Source organism: Montipora foliosa, chromosome 1 (assembly GCF_036669935.1).
Source record: "Montipora foliosa isolate CH-2021 chromosome 1, ASM3666993v2, whole genome shotgun sequence".
In the NCBI taxonomy this organism is placed as follows: domain Eukaryota; kingdom Metazoa; phylum Cnidaria; class Anthozoa; order Scleractinia; family Acroporidae; genus Montipora; species Montipora foliosa.
In genome coordinates, this window is record NC_090869.1 from 42363844 (window position 1) to 42388843 (window position 25000).

The 25000-nt window shown below is 39.5% G+C and overlaps 1 protein-coding gene across 5 annotated transcripts in view; it reads right to left on the reverse strand.

Annotated features, from left to right (window-relative positions):
* Nucleotides 1–7195: 7195 nt before the first annotated feature.
* LOC137998847 (uncharacterized) overlaps nucleotides 7196–25000 on the reverse strand; it is a 76004-nt gene continuing 58199 nt past the window's right edge. For 2 of the 5 annotated variants that reach the window (XM_068844681.1, XM_068844692.1), the window contains one exon: nucleotides 7196–8482. In XM_068844681.1, the coding sequence (XP_068700782.1) occupies nucleotides 8078–8482 (405 nt within the window). In that variant the 3' untranslated portion in view covers nucleotides 7196–8077. Of the gene's footprint in view, nucleotides 8483–14311; nucleotides 15613–25000 lie in introns of all 5 variants that reach the window. The other 3 variants (XM_068844709.1, XM_068844700.1, XR_011122833.1) reach the window with 2 other exon arrangements.

Below are 25000 nucleotides of genomic sequence, written 5' to 3' on the forward strand. Positions count from 1 at the left end.
CTGGACATATCTCGGTAGGAAGGTCCCTGAACTTCAGGATTTAGGTCTTTGCATATTTCATGTTTATGTGAGTTTTGTAATTTCACTTGAGATAAAGTGGATTCCTAGAAGTTCAAATTCTGAGGCTGACCACTTAAGTGGCATTATTGACTTTGATGATTATACTTTGAATGATGATGTTTTCCATACGCTAGATTTTGGATGGGGCCCCAACACTACTGACAGATTTGCATGCAGTTTTAATGCAAAGCTTTCCCGTTTTAATTCCAGATATTATCAACCAGGCAATGAAGCTGTTAATGCTCTTTTACAAAACTGGCATTTTGAGAACAACTGGATTCTTCCTCCAGTTCCGCAGATTGCTAGGGTTATTGCTCATTTGAGAGTGTGTAAACTGAGTGGAGGGACACTTGTTATTCCTTTGTGGAAGTCTTCCTACACGTTTGTTCATGATTGTGTTGTACTTCCAAAATTCAAGCAACTCTTTGTGAGAGGCAAAGCTAAAAATGACTTGTTTGGCGCAAGACAGTTGTCCTTCACAATTGTCGCTTTGCCCATTAGTTTCAAGTTGCCTGAGAGGATTTCTCCATCAGGCTTTTGCACTGATGACAGTGGCTGTTGCCCTAAGTGTCACTAGTGTTACGGTCTTTTGCACCCATTGGTTGGAGTCTGTTGTTACTCCTGGCTGGAGTTTGTTTTGTCATTATTTTGTTGGTGTGTTGTTACAATTTTTTGTGACATCTCCTGAGAAGCGGATTGTTTTCCGTTTGTTGAATTGACTTTACTCAATAAAGTTGCTTTATTGCTTCTGATTTTTGTTTTCGTTTTTGTGTCTCTTATATACACGTTTTTCTGAAAGGCTTGTGGAGAGAAACCTGGGCTTTGAAGGATCCTGACATACAGTCTCGTGGCGCTGGGTTTTAGACGACTATTTTGTCAGTGAGGGCTCCTGCAACAGTTATCACATACAACAGAGCGTTCAAGAGATGGAAGGAATTTGCATTAAGCAAGCACAAACTTTCTTACTTTCCTGCTAATCCTATGCACATAGCTGTTTATTTGCAATATGTTGAGAGTCTACTAGATCGAGCAGTTTTGTGGACACTGCGTTTTATCGTATTAAGTGGGAACACTAATCAACTGGTCTTGTATCCCCTACTGATAATCCCTTAGTTAAGAGGGTGCGGGAGGCAGCTAAAAGAATTTTAGGAGCCAAAAGGTGTCATAGGAAAGAACCCTTGTCTATTGAAATTATCAAAGATGTTATTTCGGCCACTGACTTATCTCATACTCTTCAGTTGAGGAATATTTGTCTTTGTTATGCGGGGTTTTTTAGATCGGAAGAGGTCATCGACATTAGAAGATGTCATATTACGTTTCATGATGACTACATGACAATTGAGGTTGAAAATAGTAAAACTGACACCAAAACCAAGTAATCCTATAAATTGGTTAACAAAGATAAACCTATTTGCTATACTACTTACAGAGATCATTTGTCTAAGAGTTTGCGCTCTGTGGTACCTGATCCTTCTGTTTATGGTACTCATTCGTTTAGGTCAGGGGGAGCTACCAAGGCTGCCGATAGTGCCGTAGGCAACCATGTTTTTCAGAGGCACAGACGGTGGAAATGTGTTTCAGGCAAGGATGGTTATGTAAAGGACAATATCACTTCTGGGATTTCAGTCCTTAAGTCTTTAGGAGTTTAGCTTCAGGCGTCCATTTTTCAAGCCCTTTTTTCGCCTTCTACTAGATGACTTATTTACTGTACTCTAGTGCTCGGCCAAGACATGCAAAATAAACCTAATGATTCATTATGTGCTCTATTGCGTAGCGAACCTGAAATATGACATTTCTGGCGATTGAGTCGCTACAAATTAGCCTGAAATTAAATATTTCTGTGGCAAGGAAGCAGCAGGCCGTGGGCCTGGGTCCTTTAATGTAGTTGCATCATGGGTAATGGCGTGTGAGTATTTAAGCTTGGGATTGCACGTGGGCAATCATTCTAGGCCAAAACCACTGACTATCATTTTTTTCTTGGTTCTTTTCTTCTCTGGTGCTTGGCCAAGACATGCAAAATAAACCTAATGGTTCATTATGTGCTCTGTCTGTTGCGTAGTGAAGCTGAAATACTAAAACTTTTTACGCCAGAAAGCGAAATTTCTCCTGATATAAAGAAAAAAAACGTTTTTGTGGAAAGTTTGGATCAATTTCGAAGGTTAGAAGTATGCAAAAAAGTAAGAAATGTTTTTGTGATGAGCCTGCGAATGTCTGACCACTAGGTATTACATACACAACATTGCATCTTCATCATGTTTTTTTTCTTTCGCTAGGATTTTCTCCCTTCTTTCACTAGTGTTTCATACTTCCAAACTTATGGACTTTCAGGAATTTTAATACAACAAATATTCCATTCGCTCTTGTTGGATATCAGACTGGGTATATCCAACTCAGCGCTATGCGCCTCATTGGCTATTTACCATCTCATATCCAACGCACGCTCATGGAATAATTGCCAAATATCCTTACCAGGTTGAACAATCATCTGAAAAGATAAGAAAGGGATATTGTCCTTTGTTACACAATGCACCGTGCCAACCATCTTCACTAACAGATGTTCTCCAGCATTAAAGTGGCCTTTCTACTGAAGAACACCACATTGCACTCACAGCCCCCTGGACGCGGGTATAATCAAGATGTGGAATATCTACTACAAAAGGAAGTTGTTGCTGCATATTGTTCGTCGAGTTGACAGAGACCTTTCTGCCAGCAAGATAGTTAAGTCTGTCAAGCTCCTAATGTGTGTGATGAATGGTAAATGCACTGGATGTAGTCAAGAGCAACGTAATCTGTAAGTGTTTCAGACCTGTTGGTATGTATGAATGAACTATGGATTTGGATGATGATGGCATGTTTGCCGGTGAGGACGTAACTGCTAGACCTTGAAGCCATGCAGCAAAACAAGTCTAAGAAAGGTATTGACATTGCATCCGACGCTGCCATTGATGTGGACGCCTATCTCTTTTGTTGTTGTTTATTTGTAATTTATTTTATTGTTTTTGTTTGTGAATTTATAGGAGCATTTGATTATATTTAGACAGAATTTGCACCTGTCATAAATATTAAATATTATTATTATTATTATTATTATTATTATTATTATTATTTATATACTGAACTGACTAGAGACGGACCATGGAGGTCATCGTAACTAACTCAAACAGTGGCAAGACAGTGATGATAACAGTGACGATACTGCTTTAACAATGGGAGTGGTGCAAACAGCAAAGGGAGTTTGCTTACAAAAGTGTCTGATATTCTTGTTGACATGAGGCTTAAATCACCAGACACATTTAGTTGGAACACTTATCAAATGGTCTAGAATCATCCTGTTACAAGATCGCACCTTCTGCCACCTCCTCTTCCCACCAATTCAACGTTGTGAGAGAATTTCCAGGCGACTGCTGTGGTTGTGAAAATCAACATTGAAGGACGGGAGAAATGGGGAAGGGTGTTCCAACAAATGTGATGAGTATTGTAGGTTTTTTTCACTTTAAATTCGATCACGTAATTTTAATTAACAAGAGACACATTGACAAGTACACTTAGTTTTTATTTGCCAAATTTTAGCTGATTTGGTAATATTTTTTATGTAATTAACCAGTCAATCCGGTATTGGACCACCTCCATTTGCCAGTCTTTCAGTTCTATGATCCTAAATCAAGCCCTTTTCCTCATTCCATTGCAATTCTGATCTGGAACTGGAAATATTGTTGTACTTTCATGCTACCTTGGGTACTCCCTTTTTACAAATCATGAAATCAGCTCCTTAACCTTTCTACATAGATACGCTGCTTGTGCATACCAGTGTTCCCGTTATCATGCAACCTTGGTTATCCCCTCTCTTTTCAATCATAAAATGACCCATGGCAGCTTAGAGCCGAAGCTAGTCATAACACTTCCTTAAAAAAACCATGGGTATAGTACACAAAAAAAACGTTTTACCATTTGTTTGCTCAACCGTAAGGTTGTGGAAACATTGCAAACTTGAGAAACATCCTCAGGTATCTGCTTATCCACAACACAGGAAATGTTGTCATGAGGACATACATAGCTTCTCTCGGTATTAGGACTAAACTACTTCACGAACGTAAGACCAGTTTCTTTACAAGTCATAAGAAGGGTAATAAGACAGGGCTGCCCAATACAACATAAGGGATGGCATCCAGCAAATGATAACCCCTGCAGGCACTGACAGTTAACAAACCACTGTTACGCAAGCTACTACCTTGAAGACTAAAGCAAACAAACAAAAAAACCCACAAATTAATACTTCTCCTTGTGCAGGGCTGAGTTGAGTTCGGCTGCTGCTTATTTAAAACAAAAGCAAGTCATACTTTAATCAAAGAGACAATGATAATTACAAATCTAACTGTGGTTCTTTTTCTCTTCTTTCTAATTCACGCCTCCACTCTGACAAGTCCTTTCAACAGTCCTTTCAGTTTCGACAAGCCGCATTTCTGCCAGGTCTCAGTTCAGGCAAGGAACCTGCTGTGCTTGTGGATCAGAAGGACACTGGAGAAACAACTGCCCTAATCTCCTTTCTTTAAGATCAGATAAGTCAACCAAGTGATGCCTTTGATTTTGAAAAGTCTTCAGATTCTAGTTTGTTTAATGTTGGCTCCCTTAGGGAAAACGTAGATTTTTGGTCCAATTCCATTTGTGCCTCAGACCTCATCATTAACACTATTGTGTTAAGGCCACAGAATTCTTTTGTTGATTTGCCTGAGAATGTTGTTATTCCCAATAAGTCTTTGGCCTTCACGTTCAAAGATTTTGTTAGCGAGGCCATTTCAGAGTTCGAGCCTGGTTGTGTTAAGGAAGTTCTTATTCCTCCGAAGTTTATCAATCCTCTGCACATGGTGCAGCAGTCCAGTGGGAACTGCAGGCTTATTTTGGATCTTTCTTATTTAAACAGACTTATTTGGAAGCAGTCTGTTCAGTTCAAAGATTTCCGGACTGTGTTTAATTTGTTTCAGTCAGGCAATTTTTTTTCTTCACCTTTTGATCTCAAATCTGGTTACCGTCATGTCAAAATTTTTCCGGACCATCGCCAGTATCTGGGTTTTTCTTGGAATTTTGGTTCGGTTGTTTAGCACTTCCTTTTTACTGTTTTGCCTTTTGGAATGTACATTTTTAGTAAATTGGTGCATTTGGTCGTTAATTACTGGCACTGTATTGGGTGTTATGTTGTTACTTATTGGCGGGAGCCCCGATAGACCCTATGCAAAAATGGCTGCCCTTAAATTATTCTTTAGTTCATATTCAAAACAGCCCAACTAACCTCGTTTTTGAGACAAAAATTCCAAAGAATTTGTTATCCCGAACGAGGTTAGTTGGGCTATTTTAAATATGAACAAAAAAATAATTTAAAGGCAGCCATTTTTGCATAGGGGCTATTACACTAAGTGTCTGGTCCTTAGTCATTTATGTCGTTCTGATTTGGACTCTGCGGGTTTCTTTGTGAACCCTGGCACCGGAGAAAGCTTTATTGAAAGCTATTTTCTCTGGATCTCTTGTTGCTTCGGGAAATGGATTTTGAAGCCAGGAGGCAAGAGGGTATGCGCTGTCTCCAACTAGATAGGGTTTGATGTCATTACCCCCAACTTGCAAAGAAGGACCCGTCAGACTCTTTTCGTGCTGTGAAAGATCAAATGTTGTACTATTTCGTAGAACTCTCACATCATGCATACTGCCTGGAAAGCCAGATGCAAAGTCAAGGAAACGTTTCCTGCCATCGACAATAGCTTGAACTATGAAGTTGTGTTGTTGGTAGCGACGGAAATAGTCCAAAGCACTGTGTGGAGGGGCAGCTATTCTTATATGGGTTCCATCAATTGCACCAACAATGTTCGGGAGATCAGAAACATTTTGAATTGTCTTTATGCAAGGCCATGCTTCTGCCTCTGTGAAGGGAAACTTCACAGAGGAAAATCATTCCTGAGGTTGAAAAGGGCCTCCACAACATCTTGCACTGCTTCAAGAACAGTCCACCTTCCAGCGTTGAAAACCCGCCCAATGCTTTGGTACAAGTTGCCATGACCTAGACCAAGTGAGAGAACTTTTCCTGGAGCAATGCACTCAAGAAATCTTGTATTTTCTGGGCTGCAAGATGTTCAACAGAATCTCAAAGCTACATCGTTTCATTCATAGTTGCTTTCTCAAATAATCCCTGGGAATCCTTTGGCCATTGTAGTGAATCTCAAACCAAGACTGGTTTGGTGTTGGGACTTCTAATAGTATGGGTTGTGTCAACGTGCCCGGCGTCTCTGTCTTCTAAAGTATTCAATCGTTAAGGGGCCACTTGATTTCGAAGATATTGATATTGATTCGTCCACCATATGAGCTATGAGCTACATTTACAAGAAAGAGGAATGCAACAAGTAATAAAATTAATGAACTTCATTATCCCGCCAAACGAAGTTGATGTTTTGGCGCCCAGCAAAATTGAATAAATTATAATTGAAATATAATATTGACAGTGTCAATGCGGATGCAACAGACAAGACAAAAATTGTCACGACAAAATTTGTCCTTGGATTTTGCCACGGACAATTGTGATTTTGTCTGCTAGTGCGGATCGAACCTTATCTTCTACAATTGTGGCTTTTAATACAGAATGTGACAAATTGTGTTTGGTATTCAGTCACCTTGACTATCTGGTTGGCCTAATTAATTCTACTATAAACAACTTTATTTTTCATATTGCCTCGGAAAAGAGGGCATTAACACCAATGATAGTGCCAAAGTGAGAATTAGTCTTCCGTTCAAAGATCAAAGTGGCTGCCAGAAACAATTATGCAATCTCAGTCATAAGATTGGTGTTACAGTACGACCGGTTTTCAAGAGCAAAAAACTTGGGGCAAGATCTTAAACCCAAAGAAATCAAGCCATCAGCTGTGAATGTGTTTATTACTTTAAATGTGACCTGTGCAATGCAGATTATGTTGGGTCTACTGCCCGACACCATCATCAACGCATTGCTGAACAAGAGCATTTGACAATTGGTCGACATTTTTTGCAAGCTCGCGGTAGTAAAGCTCTTTTGAAACAAGGCCAATTTAAGGTATTAAGAAAGTGCCAGGGCAAATTTTATTGCTTAGTCTACAAAATGCTAATCCAGATAGACTCCATACATGCCAAACTCTGTTTGTAATTTTCATTGTTCCTTTCCTTCATTATACAAGCTCCTTATCAGCTATTGCTCTTTTAGTATTTATAGTTTGCAATTTTCAAATAATTTTGACTTGATAATGACGTATAGCTAACGTTGAAACGTCATCCTTTTTCAACGAAGTCTTTCACCAAGTCTTTAGTATTTTAAAGAATATTTAGATATGTTTTATTACAGTTTACAGTAAAACTCCTTTAATTATTTCTCCATCAAACCCCAATGTGCACACCCTTAAGAATGAACTAAGTGTATGAATACATATTGTGGAGACAAACTACAATTGGCCAAAGCAGAAAATACCATAATACTCTTTGCTTGTCCACCCAAATTTTAAATGAGTATTGTTTTTGTTTCTCTTGGGACCATTGTACACCATTGTACCAAGTTCCAAGAGAAACAGAGAACAATGCTTATTCAAAATTTAGGCGGACAAACAAAGAGTATTATGGTATTTTCTCCTTCGGCCAATTGATTCCTTTCTTTTTATAGTTGAAAATAAACCATTTTATTTATCATTCTAGTCCATGTTATTCCTGAGATCAATGGCTGATAACTCTTCCACAAAAAATGTTTCCAACTTCAGGTTTCCAACACAACATAATGGCAATTCTGAGAGAGGTGTAGAATGTACATGTGTCATTCAACTGCATTTTAACAAGAAACAATCACAAAGGAGACTATTTAAAATTCCTGTTGTATACTTTTTCCAACTATTATGGTGAAAGAAAGAAGTTATGTCATGGTACATGGAGTGTAAGATCCAGCTGTTGGAGCACATAAAGCAATGTTCTCTTGTGATAATGCAGTGATTTCAAACTGCTCAATTGTTTGGTTGGTGTTATTTCAATAAGCAGTTACATTACTGAGTAAATCTTCTGCATCACTCAATGACTCCTCAGCTCCCCCAACAGCAATGTAATTGGCCTCAAGTCTTCGCCGTTTGTGGCCATTATATTCAATCCTTATTTCATTTTGTTTAGACTCCTTTCTATTGTAGAGAGACTTAACAGACCCTACCGCTAGAAGGTCACTTTCGGGTGGATGAAGATGTGGAGCACAAAAATTTGCATGTTCAAGATTCCGTTTGATGTCTTTATCACACTTTGCAGAATTTGGTGATGAAAAATTGCTCTGGATTCCACGCTTTGGATCTGAACACGACGAAAATGCCATTTGAACTGATCTGGTCACTGGTGAAAGCCTGCCAGCAAATGTACTTGACCTCTTTTCACAGTTAGAGACTGCTGGCTGTGGCGAAAGAGAAAAGAAAACAAAACAAGATTTGAAATGTACCTTAAAAACATGTTTATAAGGTGCACTCATAGATAAGCTGCACCACCAAATTTCAAGCATGATTTTGAGAAAAAATAAAAACTTGAAAAAATACACTCTGGCAAAAAAGTTAAGTTCTTTGTTAACAGCTGTTCATGATAAACCTGCCGAAATATAACGCTGTGTACCTTAAGACATTAATCAACTTCTTAAAATACCTTTTAAAGGCTTATCTTTAATTGATTTCCCCAATTTTTGAGACTGACAATGGTGGTCTTCATTGTTAAAGCCCAAAGTAGTTGAAATAAAAACGATGATTTTTGCAGAAACTGCATGGAACCATACAACATGGACATCAGCTGTGCATGTTCAAAAAGAAGTATGGAAGCCATCGATCAGAGAAAAACGTGTCGCTAAACGAGAGTTTAACAACCCCATGGACAAACACGCCATGCAAGTAATGAATGGCAACAAAACAGTCGGCCATCTGTCTCATCAGTTTTGTTGAACAGCTTCGCATTTTCTGGCAAGCAGTGGGGAGTGTTGAAGTGATTGGTTGAAGATTATGTTTAATCTTTATCTACTGAAGGTTTTTAGTGTTATTTGTGATCCCATAACAGCCAGTTTACTCCCTATTAAAGCAATGGTCTCGTATGTAAGCCACCCCCACGATTTTGCACCCAATATTTCAGCAAAAAGATGCGGCTTTTAGAACGAGTTCTTACAGCAATCTAATCCCAGTAACATGACATTCCTTTCCAATTCCATAGTATATAAATACAGTACTTGTTATTTCATGACACAATACCACTCTTTAAGTGATCAGGTGCCTGGTCTCTACTCCCAATCAAACCACCACTTAGCAGTAAAAATACAGAGTATGTCAAAAGTCATTTTAGTCATTCTGTAGGCGAATTTTTCCTTACTTTAACAACATTATTTCACGTATTTCGAAGTAACGAAAGCATGAATAAAAAAGACGGTTTTGCTTAAGTGTTATCTCAAGATTTTTAATTTTGTATCTGACAAGGCTGCATGATGCCTGGACGGCCTATTACAGAAGAGCAGAAACGAAAGAAGAGAGAAAGAGAATGAGAACGACAAAAAAGTATACCAGTAATAGCTCAAATTTGGAGGAAGAAGTTATTCTACAAATTCTTTTCTTGGACACTGAACCATTTGTTATTTTTACGGATGAGTTATTTCAAGTGAATACATATATTTTTCAGAAGTGGTTTAACCCTATGCCGCTAAACTGGCCATACTTAGTGTTTTTACTCTGTCTAACGCCAGACGATTTCACCCGTCAATGGGGAATCCCAATTAAGAGCCATTTTCCGAGAAAATCGAAAATCGCAAGACACTCATAAAAAAATCGATTTTTTTTTTCTTTTGCCAAAACATCCCGTTTAGTGACCTAATTCAAGAAAAAATAGTTTTGGGTTCAAGCGATTCATTGTACGGGAGAAATAACAAAAAGTTTGAAAAATCGATTTATTGCTGGTTTTTCGCGCTTAAAAACAACAGAATCCGACCTCAACTTCGAGAAAACGGTAAACGCATAAGAAACAATCCCTAACATCGAAACTTCAGGCGAATATTATTTCGTTCTTAATCTTTGAAGCCCTAAAAGAAAATTTGAAGAAATAAGTTTTTTACATTTACAATCGACAAGTTTAAAAAGGACATATTTGTGTCTCTTGAAATGTTAGAAAATGAAAGCGAACTTTAACTGTTGAAAAAGCCCTCTGGTATATGCCGCTTCCTAGTAAAACCCATATAGAATAAAGCCTTGGCTATTGAAGTAAATTACGGGAAAGTTTTAGCTCTGGGAATTAAATACAGCCCTGACACTGGAGTAAGCAATTTGAGAATTTCATTTAATAAAATGTATGCAAATTAGACGGCCCGCTGAAGGAATTCATACTAAACAAAGTTTAGTGCAAAAGGACTACTTACTGTTGCTAGTAATATGTTTTTACAGTGAAAATGTTATTTCTAGCTTTCAGCTGTGTTGGTGAGAGCCGTAAATAACTTTTTATATGACGACTGAAAAACGTTTGTTCAGCCACATTGCCGCAGCGAAATCATTGAGATCGCAACTTCGAACTGAAACTGTCATCGCTTGATGAAACTCCGTTACCACAATGGTAAAATAGTTTTCTTCAGGGGGAAAAAGCAGAATTAAAATGCATTCGAAACCGTTGACTTCGATTTTGAATTTGTTTAGTTAAGATTTCAAGCCACCACAAGGTCTTATGACTTCTACTGACCCACGAATCGGTTACATATGCCAAGGTCACGTTAGCAAACTGTCACGAAATACTCAATAGCTTCTGTTTTCGGTCTTTGTTTTGTTGGTAAAAAAATACATACACTTTTCACAGAACAGACCTTCTTGCTTTATTTGATTTATATATTTGTATTGGTCCAGACACATGCATATGCTGACTTGTTGTAAAAGACATTCATCACAGTTTTTGATTCAGAGTGAAGGTATAATATTTCCCAAAATATTTCAAACACAAACGTTTCCTTAATAAGGTCGTTATTCCCGAATTTACCACCTTGCAACAATCCCTACAGCAAAATAAAAAAGCATAAAATTCAACTTTATAGCTTGCTATAGTTTTGTTTCGGATTTGTTTTTTATGATTTTTCCTCCGAAACCAGGATCCCTAGCCAGGTAACTAGAAATTCTCAGTTTCATTTAGAGCTTGTTCACAACACAACTTCAAACTTGAGTGTGCTTATCGCATCCTTGAAACCTTCGAGACCTCCTCAAAATTGTTGAAAAGCCTATTGAGGCTAATAATAATCTTTGAGTTAAATTTGACCAATTCACGCTGCGAGCGCGAGAAAAAGAGAACCACTCCGCAGGGCTGAATACGCGTAATTAACGCTTTCTCTAGAGACCTCTAGAAATGTTGTTTAGTGAAGAAAAACAAAGTTATCTTTGGTTAACTCAGAGAACTTGCAGAAATACCTCCAGCCTGCATAACAGGCGCTTTATCAGGGGCACCCAACGACGGTTTCCCCCCGAATTACTTTGAAAAGACTTTTTAGGCTATCCAGAGTACTTTTAGATCTCTAGAAATGTTTTCTAAGTGACGCTAAGAAATTTATATTTGTTCGGGCATCCTAGGGTAACTTGAGTCTTTTCGAAGTTACGAGGGCTTCAGTGTTATTTTCCCGAACATTTTAGCAGCAATTCAAAGTTTTCCGAAAGTGATAGTTTTTCGGTTCCTTTCTGCATGGCATTTTCGATTCCGAAAATTTTAGGCTTCCTTTCTCTACGAAAAACAACCTAACCTGGGGAGTGAAATGGGAAAAATGAACTTCAGAAAATCGGAGGGAATTTATTACATAAGCTTCGAAAATTGTGTACATGAATGGAACGGTCATCTAGAAATTTTTAGCCTTCCTCAAGCTATAGAAAATCCTAGGCAATGTTTGCTTCTCCGAACAGATATTTCACAGGGTGCCCCTGCTTTATGAGCTAGGCTAGGCTAGGCTAGGCTGATTTGTTAGAGCGGGGAGAGACATTTATAACGTGCAAATAGTCACGAACTGAAAGGTAACTGACTGATTTGTAACAAGGACTCAGCCTGACAAACAAGAAATGATCTCACTCTCCGAAAAGGAACGCTCTTTTAAACATAAACAAACTTCAAAAATAAGCAAAGAAAGCAAAACAATGAACAAAATAGATCTTTTCTTGACTTAGTTATTCCGGCGAGAACAAATGGTGAATGATTCACTTCTGGAAGCAGCCTCTGAGTAGAAGTGAGAACACCGTTTAGGCAGAACTCTGCACTTTGTGTACTTTACCAGCCTGTTCACAGACTCTCTTCATTTTTAGATGCACGTATAAAAAAAAGCGCGTTCCGCCCTCTCTCATGGGCAATCGCTTATATTGTGCGCGCACCAAATTCCCAAAACAGAAAAAACGTCTGTGAGCAGGGTAGCATTTCGTAATACTAGACGGGAATAATTCAATTAAAATGACATCGTAGAGGCACGTGCAATAGTAAGTTGCGAAACACTTCGTGACAATATGTGAATTTTATTCCAGGAGCATTTGACCTGGAAATGTTATATTAATATTGTTCCCAGAGTCGAATATTTCTACACTGATGATCTATAAACAGACGTAGGGTTGTACATTTTTTCATTGGGACAGCTGTAATTGTTTCTTAATCTGTTTACAATGTGTACAAAGTATAGTACGTACAGTCGTATGTGACAAGCTAGCGTGACCAATCTCTGCGCGTTTGTTAAATTATGCGTCATATGATCTTGTTATCCCGTCTAGTATCTGATTTGTTCGCTCACAAAGAGTAAGAGTAATACTCACCTTGTTAACTGTGTGGTTTGAGCAGTGGTTAATTTTCATCATTGTATGTTATTTTCGGACCAAAACATAATCGGGTTTCATTATTACAGAAGCGTCTGATGACGCGTAATAAGCGCTGCGTGGGAAGTGTTTAGATATCTCAAGCGCTGAAGTTGCTGGACAAATTTTGGTCGAAATCAGTTATGGATGAGTTGCCACAAACAGATTAAGAGATGGATTTAACTTCTCTCACAACAAGCAATGGTAAGTTGTTCGTTCAACAAAACTTTGCGTTAAAAATATGAATTCATTCAGCGGGCCGTCTAATTTGCATACGTTTTATCTACTCAGATACTCAAATTGCTTACTTTAGTGTGAGAACTGTATTGGATTCCCAGAGCTAAAACTTTCCAGTAACTTAGTTCAATAGCCAAAGTTTTATTCTATATGGGTTTTACAAGGAAGCGGCATATACCAGAGGGCTTTTACAACAGTTAAAGTTCGCCTTCATTTATTAACATTTCCAGAGATACAAATTTGACCTTTTTAAACTTGTCGATTGTAATTGTTAAAAACTTCTTTCTTCAAATTTTCTTTCATAAAATTAAAGAGTAAGTATGTAATAATTCTCGGCTGAAGTTTTGATTTTAGGGATTGTTTCTTATGCGTTCAACGTTTTCTCGAAGTTGCGGTCGGATTCCGTTGTTTTGAGTACGAAAAACCAGCAAAAAATCGATTTTTCAAACTTTTAGTAATTTCTCCCGTACAATGAATCGCTTGAACCCAAAACTATTTTTTCTTGAATTAGGTCACTAAAAGGGATGTTTTGGCAAAAGAAACAAAAATTCGATTTTTTCACGAGTGTCTTGCGATTTTCGATTTTCTGGGAAAATGGCTCTTAAGGAGTCAATGGCTTAATCGTTTTTTCCTTTGTTCAGGAATGAAACTGGAATTAAATAACAATCATATGTACTCTTTTTGGACATCAAGAAATAATTGATTTCTTTCTTTGTTTGGCTTTAATATCCGAGCAAACAAGAGATTTTTTTACTCTGTTTGCCTAACTGTTTTTCAATGTGCCTCAACAGTGACAACAAAAATTTTGCCCTTATGTTATAAACTAGTAATTGCAATGAGTTCTCAGCATGGAAGTAGGGAGAAATATAAACAGCATGTATTTTCAGAAGTTTGTTTAGAGCACATACAGGTAATTTGTTGGAGATGTTGTTTAAAGTTTGTCCTTTCTTGCTGATTCTAATTCCAAGCCAAGCTGGCATGTTTCAATGAGATACATCAAAACGTAAATGATCTCGTTCTCAGAGATAAAATACATCCATTAAACTCTTAACTCGACCTTGAACCGACAAAGACAATTTGTCACATCATGAGCCAGTACTTCTGTGATTTTTAATCTTAGCGTGATTCCTACTTACTGGCTTTTGACAGTTGATGTTGAGATGGATTTTTACCTTTTCCGTTCTCTTGCTGAGGATTTGCTTGTTTTCTTCCAAAACTCATCTGATCCAAGAAAAATTAATTGCTTAACTGGTGAATTAGACAGTAAATTTCACTTGAAAAACCGATATGACACTATTGCTTTTTCGTGTGAAATTTACCATGGAAGTCACTAGTTAGGAAGCAAAGAAAATGACTTTATTAAACAGTAACTGGAAACACCAAAACGAGGCCAATTATAAAGCCTTTTCTTTTCACTTATCCTACAGTCAGTAAGAATAAACAACCTGGGAGCCCCGTTTTTAGGCTTGGGTAAATCTGTATAAAGGTTTTTCTGTAAGTAGATTGATGCTGTGTCAAAAACCAAACAAAAAGCTGGCCACAGATCTTGGATTCAAGGTTTTCCTTGGGTGGTACCAGAATTGGAAACGATACCACTTGGTTTTTCAAAATTCTGATTTGGCTACAAGCCGATCACACAAGAGTCACCTAACTCTCAGCTATAAGCCATTGCTTATGGACCACAAGATCTTTGAACATCTTATTCATCAACAATTGACAGATCACTTAGAGACGATTCTTCATAATTCTATGTTTGGATACACAAAATATCATGGGTGCCCAACGGCACATTGATTTAAGTAAGGCCTTTGACTGTCTACCACATGACTTAATTCTGGAAAAAAATAAATTCTATGGCTTACGTGATCAAGTGCTATCTTTAATACGAAGCTATCTCTCTTCTCGCCATCAAAGAGTGAAACTCGGTACCGCCTTCTACACATACATACATACATACATACATTTATTGAAGCTCCCCCATAGGGGCTTTTCAGCGACAATGTAAAAAATAGTCATGAATAAATTACCTACAATCGTGTAAAAATGGACATGGACATGAAAATAGAATTAATAAATAAAGCTAAGATTTATATACAGTTGGGAGGGGGGGGGGGGGGTTTCTTTAAAGTTCCTTGAATAGTTTCAATAAATTCTTTTTAAAATTATTCAACGAGGTAGTGTCTCTAACGGATTTTAGAAGCTTGTTCCATGCTTCAGCTCCACGAAAGCTGAAAGATCGTTGCCCTGTGGCAAGGCGACATTTGGTCGCTTCGGTGTCTTGTGGCTCGGCTATGGATCTGAGAGCGCTTCTTGAACCTCTGCGACAGATACGCAGGAGCGCCTTCGTTATTAAGGCATTTATATATCATGACACAGTCAATAAACTTCAGTTTGTGGTTGATGTCCAGCCATCCTAATGATTTTAGTCCCTCGAAGATGTCATCGTATTTCTTCAAGCCAAGGACAATTCTTGCTGCAAAGTTTTAAAGAAGTTGCAACTTATTAGTATTTTTCTTTGAAGTATTACTCCATACTGAAGAGCAATAAAGTAGTTTATTAAAGACAAAAGAGTGAATTAGCAGTAGGATAGTTTTCTTATCAAGCAGGTATTTTATGCGGTTAATCATAATTCTCAAAAAAGAAACGACAGTTTTCAATTTACAATACATGTTTCGACATACTCATGTCATCTTCAGTTGCAAATGGGATTTTTTAAGGGTCGTACACTTGAATTTATTTATTTATTTAAGGTATGTTACAAAATTACGTGTCAGAACTTGCGTACAATTTGAATATAATTAACTTAACTATAGATACAGCTGGAAGATATCTTGTTGATGTGGTCGTTGTAATTCAAGCTATTGTCGATATAGACTCTAAGGTCCTTTGCCATGGTGACAGGTTCAATGTTCTTACCCATAAGAGTTACGGATAGGTTCGGTAGAGTCTTTGTGAGTTGAGGTACTCCAATCACCAAAAGTTTAGTCTTGTCCGGGTTGAGTAATAATGAGTTTCTGCAGCAGCATTTGGTAATTTCCCCGAGGTCGTCGTTTAGCATAGAAACTGCATTAGTAGTTTGGTTTGGTGGCAAGCCAAGAAGCAGCTTGGTATCATCAACGTATCCCATCGATTGACAGTGATTAGGAATAGATAACAGGTCATTGACGAATAAGGTGAATGGCATTGGACTCAAGATGGATCCCTGTAGGAGGCCACAGCTTAGCTCCAATTGCTCTGGGACAGGTAACTGATAGGTAACTGCTGAACCAGGCAAGCGCAGATGAAGATATTCCAATTCTACAGAGCTTTGCTAGAAGTATGTGGTGTCGTATGCTATCAAATGCTTTGGTCATGTCAAGCAGCACCACAACTGATATGCGCTTCTCATCCATATTCTTCAGGATTTCATTGGTGAAATGGAGTAGCGCATAGAGCAGACTCGGTAGAATGGGATTTTCTGTTGCCACTTTGGAGGGGATGTATGATGGAATGATCTTGTAGGAATTGCACAAGCTGTAAATGTGCAGCTCTCTCACAGAACTTCAATATTATTGGTAGGAGTGAAATAGGACGAGAATTTGATGAATCATCTCGATCATCCTCTTTATCTTTGATGCATGCTACACGTGGGAAGGGGTGTTAAGAGGAGTCCCTCAAGGCTCTGTCTTGGGACCTACATTGTTTAACATTTTTATAAATGATTTGGCATATGCAGTAACACAATGCAGGATTATTAGTTATGCGGATGATACAAATATCCATTGTTCCAATAAGAAAGTGCATGCCATTGAAGACGACCTAAATAGTGATCTTGAGAACGCAACTACACAGTTTATTCAAAATGGCATGAGACCAAATCCGGAAAAGTACCAGGCTATGGTCCTTGGCGGAACAGAAGATAAGCTACTCCTTAAATCGGGTAATAATGATATCATAACCGCAGAAAAGACTAACTTCTTGGGAGTTGTACTCGATAGTAAGCTTAAATTTGACGACCAAGTTTCCAGTATTTGCCGCTAAGTGAGTGCTCAAATAAACATGCTTAATAGACTGAAAAATATTTTACCACTTAAAACCAAGGAATCATTATATCGTTCGTTCATACTACCGAATTTTTATTACTGCAACCAAGTTTGGCATCATTGCGGAAAAAGAAACACTGTAAAAATTGAAAAAGTCAATGAAAGGGCGTTGAGATATGTCTATAATGATGAACATGCATCTTATCAGCATCTCTTGGAAAGGATAAGACTACCCTCCATAGAATCTCGAAGAATTCAAGACATGTTACTGACAATACATAACAGCATATCCAACAAAGCACCATGGGCAATTAGGAATCTTATTTACGATCATTTAAGTACAATCTTAGGCGCCAAGAATATGCTTTATCTTTACCTAAAGTTAACACTACCAAATGTGGACTCAAGTCATGGAGATATTTTGCAGCCAAGAAATGGAATGAACTCTCAAATGACAATAGAATAAAAGCGGGCACCAAAGAAATAGTTAACAGAATTAGATCGTTAAATTTCGGGGATTAGTAGATTAGTAACCTTAGTTTTAATAGTTTTTTTGGATTGCGGCCGTAATATTGTAATAACAGTTTTAAATAGTTTTTTAATCAGTATTTAATTTGTAATTTTACTCGATGTGATATTAGCGTTGTTAGTTGTTAGGTTTTCATTAGTTATTAGTGGAATATGTGTTATGTTAAGTTAATGTGGCTTACACAACTTTCAATCTTTTGCAGTCTATTAGTACGAGGATGATTGAAGATTGTGTATACCTGGCTGTCATCAGCATATATCATACACTCAATACCGTGAGCATTATGATTTCATCAAGAGGAGAGACACAGCACAAAAAGGACCAGGCCAAGTACAGAGCCCTACAGGACTAAAGATTCAGTGGGTGTGCAGTGGATTGATTCACATCCACTGTTACAGACAACGTATGTGATGAAAGGTAAGATTCAAACCCACTGAGGGGCACTTCCTTTGATTTCAACACAATGACTAAATCGACTAAGGAGGATCTCTATTGAGGCAGCTGGAGTAGATGTGGCTGACTTAAAGATACACGCACAAAGAACAAAAAAGACAACATATTCACCCATGGAATGTATGCAAAAATGTGATGAAAAGCCTGTGGGAAGCATCCTAAAAAACAGGCATGCATTGCGCACATGTGGTAGTACAGTATCACAGCGCTTTATTTCCATAACTGTCAACTGAGCTGCGTTGTTTTGGGCAATATGTAGCTCTAACTCTTCTTTGTACCACCCCCTGGGCTGATTCACAGCATTCGCCATGCAATGTCACAACTCTACGGCCATTTCAATTCAATTTGAATTTGAGCAAAATGGCGTCTAGTAGTGCAAGGCAAATGGTAACACTAGAGGATATTCTAGAGGCGGTTTGGGGGAATGATAGCAGCGATGAACAAACTATGGGAATAGATGAAGAAGAAGAATATGATTTGGATTGAAAACTCTGCATTTAAGTTGATGAATCGAAGTGAGCAATCACTCTGTTGTGTGAATAAGTTTAGTGGCATCGAGCAAGAAAAGCAGGAAGGGGGAGGGGGGGGGGGCGCTTCAATTGATGAGGTAGGGGTTTGGAGTAGTGAGATAGATGCGAAAATAGAGGGTGTGGATGTTGTAATTGAGTACCTGCGAATTTTTTTGAGTGAGACAAAGGAACAATCACAATTAGTGGAACTAATTCGAAAAAGAAAAAGAAAAACTGGAAATGAAGCTGGAATATGAGAAGACGTCCCAAGAGTTCAAAAAAGGGAAACAAGGGGAATCGAATGGTTCGCATGCTGAATTACCAAAACTGTCAATTATAAAGTTTGATGGTACCTTTGAACAATGGCTTCCACTTTGGAATAAAATCTGCGCCGAAATCGATTTAACTGATTTGCCCCCAGTGACTAAATTTGCTTACCTGAAGGAGATTATCTTACCAAAAGTGCGAGCAGACATTGATGGGCTACCCTTTTAGCACGGAGGATTATGAAAGGGCTAAAAACATCCTCAAAGCAGAATACGGGAAGACCACAGAGATTATAAACGCCTGTGTAGCCAGCATAATGGATTTGCCAATTACATCGAGCGGAGACCCTAGAGAAGTCAATGAGTTTTACAGAAAACAGTTGTATAATGTGCAAAGTTTGGAGATGCGAGAAGTCTCAGGGAATGTGTGGGCTGTACTTGACAAACTGAAGGGGATTAAGGCTGACCTTGTTCGGGGACAAGACCGGTGGCAAGAGTGGGATTTTAGCCAATTGTTACAAGCGATTAGACATTGGAAAGACATCAATCCAGCAACCAAAGTGAACAAAAATACAAGCACTTCAAATTGGAAAAATAAAAAGTATGATGGGAATTCGCGACGGAGGTCTTACCAAACCCAACAGGAAAATGCATGACAACAGTGTGGGTGCGTTTGCTGCGATAAAACTGACCACATTTCCGCTAAATGAACTAAAGTGGTCGCTGTTAGAGATCAAAGGAGGATTCTTAGCTGAAAGCAATTGTTTTAATTGCACTAGTCACAGACATAGAGCTGATAGCTGTAGAAGTCACGGATGTCAGAATTGTCAAAGAAAACACCACACATCGCTTTGTGACCAAGCCGCTCAACCAACTCATGGAAGGTTTATGATGGCACAAGACAAGAGCGCATCAGATGAAGTTATTTATCTTGTCGTTTTGGTCGAAGTGAATGGGTTTAAATGTTGCACACTTCTCTACACAGGGGCTGGCAGTTCGTATGCGTCTTCTGCTCTTCTGGACCATCTTGGAATTCGACTGATGAGACAAGAACTTAACGGTATAGAGATAATGCTTCAATCTGTCAACAAGGTCATCAGTGTCTATGATCTTACAATTAACAGCCTCAATGGAAAATTTCAATTGGAAATGGAAGTCACGAAAGTAGATTGAGGAACCTTGTTATCACTTGACAACCCAAAATACACTGAAGTGATTAAGAAACACCCTCACCTTGCGGGAGTTTACATGAATGATTGAGATGAAAAGCCTCAACTGCCAGTACACATAATACCAGGCGTAAGTGAATACGCAAAGATTTGGACCCAAACCAAACCTAGAATTGGACACCCGGGAGAGCCTGTGGCCGAGCTGACACAATTTGGATGGACAATCACGTCACCAGGGAAAGAGACTGACATTTCAAGCATGCTTTTAACTCAGACAGCCGTGGCCGACTATGAGGAACTGTGCAAATTAGACGTGTTGGGGATACAAGACAAGGGAGATCAAACAGACGTATACGATGAGTTCAAGGAGCAATTACATCGAAGCGCTGAGGGCTGGTACGAGACTGGATCGCCCTGGAAAGAAAACCACCCTATGTTGCCTAGCAACAAAGCGGGGAGCTTGAAACGACTAGACGGCACCATTCGAAAACTTGAGAAACAAGGACTGCTCAAGCAGTAGGATGCTATCACCAAAGATCAGCTTGCTGAGGGAATTGTAGAGCCAGCCAGAGAGCACGTGGTGGGGAGAGAGTTTTACATACCCCATATACCTGTAGTCAGAGAAACCGCCTCATATTGTCTATGATGCTTCAGCTCGGGCACATGATAATGCACCCTCACTCAACGATTGTCTTCATGCGAGTCCACCCTTGCAAAATCAACTGTACTGGTACGGGCAAGATTTCACTCAGTTTTGATAACAGGTGATATGAAGCAAGCCTTCCTTCAAGTTAGGATCCGTGAACAGGATCGTGATGCTATGCAATTCCACTGGATTGCCAACCGTGAGACGAGACGTGTGGAGACTTTGCAGTTTATGAGAGTGTTGTTTGGTCTTTCCTCATCCCCGTTCCTGCTGGGGGGAGCAATTCAACGACACTTAGAGAACTGTCATGCAATGTATTCAGAGGTTGAGTGAGATAGAGAATAGTCTATACGTTGACAACCTGATCGATGGTAGTCCTACTGTGAGGGAGGCTATCCAAGTCAAAGAGATCGCAACCAAGATGTTCACTCAAGGTGGATTTACACTTCACAAATGGCATTTGAATGCCGCCCAGTTAGACGCAATCAGTACAAATCAGAGTAGTGAGACGCAAGAAACCTATGCAAAGCAGCAACTGGGTGTTCCCCAGAGAGGAAAGGGGACGCTCCTCGCAGTTTGCTGGGACATGGAAGAGGACGCCCTAGAAGTCAAGTTCCCCCTGATTGGCCCAGCCTACCAAGAGAAGAGTACTGAGAAAATTGCTGAAAGTCTACGACCCACAACACTAAGTGGGAAATTGCTCTGCTGTGAGACCTGTGAACTGAGAACACCATGGGACACACGACTACCAGATAGGTTTATCAAAGAGCTATCAAGTGGGAGGAAGGTTACCTACAATTGTGACCGTGCCCAGGTCCCTTGCGGCGCATAGAGAGAAAATCACCAAAATCGACCTGCACTGCTTCGGTGACATGAGTGGTGAAGGGGGTTTCAGCTGCCTTGTATGCTGTGGTTATGCAACCATTGGGAGTTAGTGTGAGGCTAGTAACTACAAAGGCAAGATTGGCCAAGCAAGGCCTGAGCATTCCACATCAGGAATTGGTCTCAGGGCACACATAAACCTGATCACTAACACGAGAGACGCGCTTGAAGTGTTTCCTATCGGTGAACTTCACTGTTGGCTTGATAGCACGGTGGCCTTGCACTGGATAAGAGGAGCTGGTGATTATATAAGCAATTCGTGAGTAACCAGGTCAGCAAGATCCAACAACATTCAGACGTGAAATGGCATCATGTGACTAGCCATGAGAACCCCGCAGACCTTGGAAGTCGCGGTGGAAGCCCTGTGGTGGAAAGGACCAAAGTGGCTGGCACAGAAAAAACTGGCCAAGTGACATCGTGATGAATGGTGCTCCTGAATCCCAAGCAGAGGTGAAAGTCACCAGGGAGGTGTTTTGCCAGAGCTCGTGATATAACAGACGCGTTTGACGTACTGCTGAAGAAGTTCGCTTTGTGGAAATGCTGAGAGTTTGTGTCTGGAGCTCACGCTTCACGTGCAATTCCCGTAAGTGCAAGGAAGAGAGAACATTGGGTCCACTCAGGGATGAGGAGATTGAGAAACAAAAGTACTTCTGGACCGTGCGTGCACACAGTAGCGGAAAAAGATCAGAGAAGTTTGAAGACGGCAGACTTCAACTGAACCTTCAGGAAAGACATGATGGGCTCAGAGTGCCGAGGAAGAACCCAGGGGGGTTATCCTATTTACCTTCCCGATACGCACCCCTACACTGAGAAACTGGTGATGCTGTCTCATCTCGTTACGCTTCAAGGGGGAGTGGGTCTTACAATGACTAAAGTGCACAAGCATCACTGGGTCCCAAGACTAAGGCGACTGGGGAAATAGACAATAAAGACCTGTTTTGGCTGCAAATGATTCCAGGCTAGTGCGCTGACAAACGCTCCTCCTGGAAGTTTACCAAGAGATCCAACCGAAGGAACAGCAGCATTTCAAGTAGTGGGTGTCGATTTTGCCAGACATTTGAGATATCGGAAGGGGAAAAAGAACGAAAGCAAGGCCTACATTGTACTCTACGCGTGCAGCCTAACCTGTGGGATTTACCTGGAATTTTTGTCGAGTTTGGAGACTGAAGAATTTATGAGCAATTTAAAGAGGTTCATAGCATGCCACGGACGCCCAAATACGTTGTATTCAGACAATGGAAGAACTGTTGTTGGAAAACCAAAGCTTCTGAAGACCATCATGGCTGACGAGAAACTACAAGATCACCTTGCACACTTTGGGATCAGATGGAAGTTCAACTTGAGCAGAGCCCCCTGGCGGGGAGGGCAGTTTGAATGACTGATAGGCCTGGGCCAGTGAGCGTGACTGAAAGAAATTGGCTGCGGAATGCTAAAATGGGCTGAACGTCAAAATGTCTTACATGACATTGAAGTAGCACTGAACAATCAGGCCTTTGGAATGTGCCCACTTTGTTCAGCACACTGTATTGTAAGTCACTGTGGGTTAAATTAGGGTGCATTTTTTATGGAAAATCCGAAAATGAATTCTTGAAGCCAAAAACGGATTTTGCGTTTTTTTGCCAAAAACCAAAGACAGATCATGAATCCAAAGTATCCACACTCGAGGAGGATACTTCGGATTAAATCTAAATACTGATTTTTCACATTCGTCAATTCAGAGTTTTTTGGCAATTGGTTTCCCTGTGATATTACTCGTCTGAATCCTTGTCCAAGCCTCGTATATGTTTTCCCGAGAAGACCCTCCATTACATGCAAGAAGTCGTGCATTGTGCCAAATTCAGGTACAAAATTTATTGCCTACCTTTTGAAATTCGATTTATGTGTACAGGTAAAACCAGTCGTACTCCGAACAACATCAATTATGCGACTAGGTTTTTAACTATGATGAATTTCTGATTTCTGAACCCCACAACCATTTTAAAACTGGGTAATGTGCACTGATTCCTTTTTAATGAATTCTTCATCAAGGGCAATACTGGAGAAGTCTGCTTTGGTGCGATCCCAGCAATGACACCCCGTCAGGCCCACATTTTTCACGTCATGTTCTGATCCATGGTATCAACAGGAGTATTCAGCTGTCATGGCAGAAATAATAACCAAGAAACCGCAAATCAGTGGCCCTAAAACTTTAAAGAGAAGTTACCGTTGTTATTCGGTTATAAGGCACACAGTTTTTTCAAGAAAAATCTGTCTTTGGGTGGCAAGTTAGTGCTAAAATTGGGGTGCGTCTTATAGCCAAGTATTTTCACACAACAAAATCTTAAGATCACAATTTGAGAACTTGCAGTTTAAACAACAAAAGAAAAGGACACTAGTTGTCTATTTAAAAAGAATAGTGCTTTTAGAGTCCTTTAGAACACTAAACGACTTTAAGAGAAAAGCAAACAAACGGGAATTTGCATACGTGCTTAACAGCACGTGCTCAGTAACATGATACCCATGATAACAATACAATCGTTCGACCTTAAAACAGACCTTCTTTGTTCATTCAGCCTTTCTTGTGCACTGAAATTTGCATCTTGGTGGTGCGTTGATATTCAGCTGTCAAACACCTTTGAATATGACTTTCGGTGGGAGTTTTTCGCCATTCGCTTTTGCTTGAAGTCTGAACTCTGACTATTTGTTAAGTCGTAAATGTCCTGGTGGTGGAGTTTTCAGGCTGTAAAGAATGATTTAATTGTTTTACATCGCCCGGATTTTGACTCTGACTGTGAAATTATCTGGACACAGTGCCAGCTAGCTGGCTCAAACACTAAATCGATCTTTTTCGGGTCCTTTTATCGTTCTAAAGCAACTGATTCTGAAAGCTTGGAAGCCCTCCAGTCATCCTTATCAAAGATGGGAAATATTTTACCGAAAAATTGTGTGATCCTTGCTGGAGATTTTAATGCCCCGGATATTAACTGGCCCAACTTGGATTCTTCCACCTACCTGACATCGCCTTCTGAGAGACTTATCGAAATGATCGACGAACATGATCTAAAACAACTTGTCGAGTCCCCAACTAGACGCCAAGGCAACACGCAGAACACTTTGGATCTAGTTTTTGCAAATAATGCTGGAATTGTGAGCGGTACTGAAGTTGTCCCCGGAATAAGTGACCACGACGTGGTTTTGTTCTCTGTTGAAACATGTCGTAAGAAGAAGAACGTAAAGTGCAAAGTCTACATCAAAAGAAAGGCAAATTGCAGTCGTATTAAAGAAATGTTAAATGAATTTGCTGATACCTTTATGGAAAACTTGAAGGAGCTCTCGGTTGATGAAATGTGGGACACCTTTGAATGTAGTATTCGCAGTATAATGGATGCATGTATACCTCACAAGA